Here is a 6,806-nt window from a genome sequence, read left to right as displayed (position 1 = left end):
TAACTGTAGTGAAGCAATCCTTACTCAATAACATAATTTTTCTCTCTGTTTCTCTCAACTGCTCTTGCTCTTCCTCTGCCTAATTTTCTTCTTCTTCTATTCCTCCCTTAATTCATCTTCTTCAACTTCTTGATCTCTTTCCAGCTGGTTCTAGATCTCAGAGAGATCCTGACCTGCCAAGCCCAAACTCCCCTTGTTGCTGAACCATCCACATTTAACTTAACCCAACCTTCTAGTGGGAAATTCCAACCTACGAGGGTCTCTCTCTTTGATCATCAATATTCCCGGTTTGAGGAACGTCTTGAATTTCAGATATCCGAGCAGAAATCCTCTCCAGATGCTTTATCTATATATAAGGATTGAGTTTCATGTAAAAACTTCCTGTGCCAAAACCACACATGGTGAATCATCTACCTGAATACCATCACCCATTCTAACCACTAGGAGTCCCCAAATCCTTAGATAGACTCCAGTGTAACTGGTCTATCGAATATCGGCAAGGTATGTTTGGATATACAAATTATTTTACTTGCATCATAAATATATTTTTTTAATTAATTAATTTTTTTAAATATTTTTCAACTATCTTTTTATTTTACATATATCACATTACGATAATTATTCTAAATAATATTTCAAATAATATACTATCAAAGCACTCACTGTTTTCAATTCTAGAATACGGCCCTATGGGGTAAGAAAACAATGGCTTCATATATCTAAAATCTGAAAAGTTGAAACGTTATTATTATTCCATAGTTTCTATAAAAATAAATTTGGGAGATCACCCTTGTATGTTAATGAATAGAAAGAGGTGATTTTCATGATACTCACAGCACCAATACATAATTTGGACGCCCGATTTTACAAGAGTTAATCAGCAAGATTAACTTAAACAACAATTAACTAATGTTAGGTAAAAAAAAAAAAGTGTTATATCAAACATAAGAAGGAAGTATGTTTTGTCAATTCTTCTTTTTTTTTTTTTTTTAAACCGTCTCAGTTAATATCAACCACGACCCAAGTCTATTGGTCCTAATTGCCTCACTTCTACTTTGCTCCCTTTTTTTTCCGTAATAACAGTATCACTCTTTCCTTTTTTTTTTTTTTTTTTTTGGGGTCCAAAGGACCATAAATCTTACAAGGAAACAAGGAAAAAATTAGTGTATTTCTCAGGTCACAAATAGTACTTTTCACCCAGTGGGAATCTGTTTTTCCATATTCCTAGATTGAAGAATTGCTTGACATACAATTAGAACTCCTCCGGCCACTGTTAAAACTTTCACCTGACGGGCATCTCTTTCACAATATCCCTAATTGAAAAATCCGTTTACATGTCGATTGTTTTTTCAACCAAAAAGTCAAACTAGCAATGAACTTGTACACTTTCAGCGGAAAAAAATTCTCAGAAAACTTGACATTGGCACCACTAAAGCCGAAGAAATCGAGGCACAGCCAAACTGTTCAAGTAATATCAATATAGAGAACTATTAAGTCTATTAGAAGCCCAGGGAAAAACTGACACAGACACTGTACAGGAAAGAAAAGAATTACGCGACTACACAATGAGGTCTCTTTTGTGCATATTTACAAGACACATCATAACAGATGGCACCATATAACTCAGTTCTGCTGCGTGTATTGCTAGTAGCAGGGGGAGGGAGGGAGGGAGGGAGGGAGAGAGACCAAAATACAAAAATATAGGCAGATTGATTGGTCAGATCTGACAAAATTGAGAATACTTAATCAACTATCACTAAATCTTACATCCAAAATTTTGCTGTTTACGCAATATAAATCAACTGATATATCAGGCAAAATAAAAACAGAAGCCAGAAGGAAAGATCAATACAAATTTAGAGCAACATGCCCTTCCCCCCGCTGTAAGAGTTTTAAGCAAAGATCCTTGCTTAAGTTACAATCTGAAAATTGACAAAATGCACATTCTATGATGGACCATACTTTCCCAGCTCCTTCCCTTTGAAACTTTCCAATAAGGTTCTGGTAAGCACAACATTCAGTTTTCATGCAGAGCTTTCATCAAGTATAGCCTGCTGAAGCTTTGTCCAGCAACTCTGTAATTCACAGCAAACAAACATAGAATCTTGTCTATTCATTGATTGAAGAAGGAATTAATACTGAAAAGAAAGACATAAAGGAATATGCCTGGCATTTTTAAGCCAGACCTTGTAACTTCTCCAAAAGCTGAAATCATAAATCCTACTTAAAGAAATCAGTTGGAGCACCAAACTTATCCCACACAAGAATGAACAGGACGAGGGGATCTTACAATGTAGCAAATGAAGTACCAAAAAACATTCATGGTTTAAACAATAGAAGATATACTATAAAAAGCAAGAAGACATTGTATAATAGAAACAGAAACTGAAGGCAGCAGCAAGGAGCAGTAGAAAACCCACTTTGTCCATAAGCCTTGTTTTTTGGGCAGTAGTAAACTTATCTTCAGTAAATCAAAGCAGGAAGTCAAGAACACATAAGCTCTCCTAAACCATATACACATTTTGATGGCAAATTGGAAAGGTTATTTTTAAGACAAACATCTATGGCCCTATGGGGTACTTTGTGAACAAGCAAGCAACCAGCATACCAGGTTCAGATAATGTGATACATTGCTTATAGTTGTCATAACATTAAATCCCAACGGCCAAATTTTCAGGTGGCGCTAACTTTCATATAATATACTCATCGTCCAATTCAAGTGAAAGTATAAAAGGCAGTTTATTGACAACTTTGGCACATACCCATTAATTTGGTTGCAATAGTTGGCAATTTGATTTGTGATGAGAAAGCTATCCAACCGTGATGGTTCTGGAATTGGCTTAAAAACGGGGTTTGAAGGATCTTCTTCAGGCAATGGCTCTTCCCCTGCAGCTTTACGTGTCATGTTTTCAGCCCTATCAAAAAATAAAAATACCAAAGATTTCAATAAATAAAAGTAGATGCTAAAGCAAGCATCAAGCAAGTGACTGACTGTCAGGGAGTCTGAAACCAAATCACTTAAAGAGTAGAACTAAACATTCAAAAGCTTACATATTCCTGACAAGACAAACCTCTTCAAACCATAGAAAAATGACAAACCTTCATAGAAAACTTTCCACTTTTCATCTCTCTTCAAGGGAAATGTTGATCGAAAATGTTCAGCGAACAGACATTTTCCCCACCACTAAGAAGTTCACCAAATTAAGAAAATAGAGAGAATTTTACTTGGACTGGGCACTTAGAAGATGCCTTTTCTTCTTCCCCTTTTGATTTCCCAGAAAGAATATTGAAATTTTTGCTCATACAACGTACAACATAACTTGATTCCAACAAACCACCAACAAAATTTAATACCAACTTCGGCACTTTCAGATCACAAATTTAACTCTAATCATTCTATAACTTCAATGCACTTGAAAAATAGTCCACACCATCGGCCCAAGATTAAACTTGAAAATAAGTCATTCTTCCATCAGTTACATGAAACCCATCCCTAACGCAAAACAACAACCAAATATCTGTATACAAACTACTTGAATACTCTAGAATATATCACAAACATTCTACCTTCTCTTCTGAAGCCACGCCTGTTGCTGAGCTTGTTGACGAGATAAATTTCGGTAATAGAATTGGAACTGTAATAAAAACAAAAATCAGATCACTTGAACAATTCATTACAATGACGGACCACCATAAAAAAAAGAGAAAACAAACTGACCTTTTGCTGTTCCATTGACAAATCATCCATACATTCAATCAAAAATTCCATATTCCTCTCCAAGTATGGATGGGTTGACAATTGTAGCCTTTCATAATCACACTACCATACAAAAAGCAAATCGAACTTAGAAATGATTTAAACATTAAACCAGCTATGAATCAACAAACTAGAGGACACTATTACCTGGTTAACAGGAGTGTCTGGTTGAAGTTCAGTCATAAAGGCACTGATGAGAGCAGAATTTGAAACCTTTATCTGTCCAGAAAAGGTGACATAAGAATCTCAAACAGTACAGAGCACATAATTTAACACATAAGTCGGTTTAACAACTTGTGCAATAAAGCTTATCAATTAACTAACAAGATGCATTCTGAAACCAATCCTACCACCTGGACAACAGAAAATGGAGGCAGGAAAATGAAGAAGAAAGAAATAAATATATGATATATAATTCTAAACAATGTATTTCAAGGAGCAAATCAAGATAAAAGAATGCCAATATACATAAATGAATTAGAATACAAATGCACCACAGCCCTTACACTTGTGGATCTTAAAATCATAGAGTTTCAAACCAATCAACCAGAATTAGAAAAATACACAAGTGCAAGTGCTAGGGTCAAAGAAATGTAGCTTCAACATGAAAGACATAATATGTCAAAATTTTGCATATATAAACTAGCCAAATCCAAGAATGAGGTGAATTATGAGCATAACACAAGGATCAAAGGCATACAGGGATCTCTTCGAAGATATCAACCCATGAAAGATTCTTCTCCCTCAACCTAAGCAGAAAACATAGATAGATAAAGTCATAAAATTTCTCTTATTTTACACTAAAACTTTCTAAAAGAGTACACTGTATAAAAAAAAACCATACTTCTCTCCAGTAAAGTTATTGCTGCGGTAGAGTTCCATAAAAGAATCAGAGAGCTTCAAGGCCTTCAAAGCTAAAACTCCTTGGTTTGACCTGGAAGGATCATAAATAATGCAAACGCACCGTCTTATATTTTCCTGCAGAAACAAATTTGTTTAGATTAACCACATAGAGAAAACGATTGCAGTAGATACGTACAGGGCAAAGAGTAGAAGTAAATGAACCAACAATCTACATACATGATGTTTTACAAATCACAATTTCCAAAAATGTTTTAAGGAAAAATCTCACACGGGGCAATAAAAGCTCTCAAAGCTTAAGTAAATCATAGCATAACCTCACCAAAAAAATCCCTCAAATAGTTAAAAGCAAGACTTAATTTTCATGTAGCAGAACAAAAAGCTGACACCATTACTTCCAAGCATGATTGAAACAGATAATTCTAGGTAGTAGATAAGAGTAGACAGTGTTGTTATCAATCAATTTAATTCACATTAAAAAAAGCAGAGAGAGAAGAATACCTGATAATTCATGAATGTCTCAATCAATTCCACTGTCTGGTAGGAACCGAATAGGGTTGATTGGTACCTGGAGACATGTTTATCAAATGACACCATAAATGGGTCTAACTACCATCTTTTTCATTGTTCTTTCTTTGCATCAACTTGAAGTAAAGAACGAATACAAGGACAAACTCACCATCCAACAGTGTTGTTGTCAACATTAACCTCTCTCAAGCATCTCATCATTTCAAGCTGATAATTAGCACCCTCTGCTTCAATCTCTTCATCTTCCTCCCGTATCTATCATTTACATATCACAAAAATACAATGTAGTATCAGAATAAAACATAGAAAAGACAAAGTAAAGTATGATTAGCTTTCAGAGTATGAAACTCAGAAAATCCTCTACTTAACGTACTGGAAATGGGAAACAATTGGTGACTTCAAGGACACTACCAACATCCAACCCAAGTAGCTGCCCTGTGACCAAAGCTGGCGAAAACTCCTTGCAATGCTTTATAATTTTCAAAACAACCTGTATAAAGAAAATATGAACAGTACGAAAATTCAATACTTTAACAAGTTCATTAAAAGGCTTCATAGTTAAATTCATAATGCGAATCCCACAGAAAGCCAAGTACTTCAGAGCAACAGTTTAAGCACTATATGTCAAGGGTCTACCTCAACACTCATCACTGCTTATTGCAGCATGTCCTTCCCCATTCCTCTTATATTAGCATATTTTAAAAAAATAATAATCTAATGGCTGAATTAAAACAATACTTTTGGGGCAGGATTAACATAATACAAGCAAAGATCTGGAGAAAAAAAGGAAATTAAACAAATATTTTACCAGAAATAATACTTGACGGACTGAAAATTTTACAAACATACAATTCACAAAAATTATTTGATTTATGAAAACAAACCCATATTAAGCTTGTTCATGTTCCTATAACCATAATGGTTAGATTTCAAATCTTCTTTTTTTTTTTCTAAAAAGAGAAAAAAGGTACACGCTTTTACCAAAAGAAATCTCTAAACAAATTTACCATAAAGGTTGTGGAATCATTCAGTAGCAAGCAAAACAATCAGGGGACAAAGCCATAAACAAATATTTCTCCAAAAGTATCACCGAATTGCAGCTAAATATACAATCTCAATTACCAGTCCCTCGATTTGGACGACTCTCAGCGGCGGCGCAACCTCCTCTGTAGCCGCCACCTGTAAAAACGACCGCGCCCCCGCTACAATCATTCACCAATAAAAAAAAAACAAAAATATGAGTCAAAATTACAACTTCAACAATCCAAAACTACAAAAATAAAAACCCTAACTTTCATGTACATAAATTTCTCGATAGAGAGAAAGATGTACGAACAGTTAGCCATGGTTTGATCGAGAGAGAGCGCTTAGGCTGGACGGAGTTGAAGATGGGCCGAGAGGAGAAGAAGAAGAAGAAGAACCCTAATCAGTTGAGCTTTTGCTTCTGCAATCTCAGTTGTTTTTCCCTCTTGTTTTCTTGGAGAATTTATATTGGTGTACCTGGGATTTATTATTTTTCAGGATTAATTGTAATTGTGCCCCTCTACATCGCTGTATCTTACATTTTCCCCTGCTGAACTAACGTGGCGTTTGGTTCACACCTTAAAATCGGATTCAAATTTGGGATCATTCATTCTGGATTTGGAATGGAATCAATTAT

The 6,806-nt window shown here is 35.1% G+C and overlaps 1 protein-coding gene across 1 annotated transcript; it reads right to left on the bottom strand.

Annotated features, from left to right (window-relative positions):
- Positions 1 to 1,691: 1,691 nt before the first annotated feature.
- Positions 1,692 to 6,626, bottom strand: LOC113765524 (eukaryotic translation initiation factor 3 subunit H). Its single transcript, XM_027309742.1, has 12 exons — positions 6,483 to 6,626; positions 6,269 to 6,348; positions 5,520 to 5,636; positions 5,298 to 5,401; positions 5,120 to 5,186; positions 4,602 to 4,735; positions 4,458 to 4,506; positions 3,905 to 3,976; positions 3,719 to 3,820; positions 3,568 to 3,635; positions 2,763 to 2,915; positions 1,692 to 2,075 (listed from the first exon to the last, which is right to left on the bottom strand). Exons 1-12 carry the CDS (start codon positions 6,490 to 6,492, stop codon positions 2,018 to 2,020), a joined length of 1,014 nt encoding a protein of 337 aa, XP_027165543.1. The 5' UTR covers positions 6,493 to 6,626; the 3' UTR covers positions 1,692 to 2,017.
- Positions 6,627 to 6,806: the final 180 nt, after the last annotated feature.

Source organism: Coffea eugenioides, chromosome 3 (genome assembly GCF_003713205.1).
Source record: "Coffea eugenioides isolate CCC68of chromosome 3, Ceug_1.0, whole genome shotgun sequence".
NCBI lineage: Eukaryota > Viridiplantae > Streptophyta > Magnoliopsida > Gentianales > Rubiaceae > Coffea > Coffea eugenioides.
This window is presented reverse-complemented; position numbering and strand designations above follow the sequence as displayed.

Coding starts and splice junctions, on each gene's coding strand:
- LOC113765524 (XM_027309742.1), bottom strand. Junction 5,402..5,519: donor CCAATTGTTTCCCATTTCCA/GTACGTTAAGTA, acceptor TGTAAATGATAG/ATACGGGAGGAAGATGAAGA. Junction 5,187..5,297: donor GACAACAACACTGTTGGATG/GTGAGTTTGTCC, acceptor ACATGTCTCCAG/GTACCAATCAACCCTATTCG.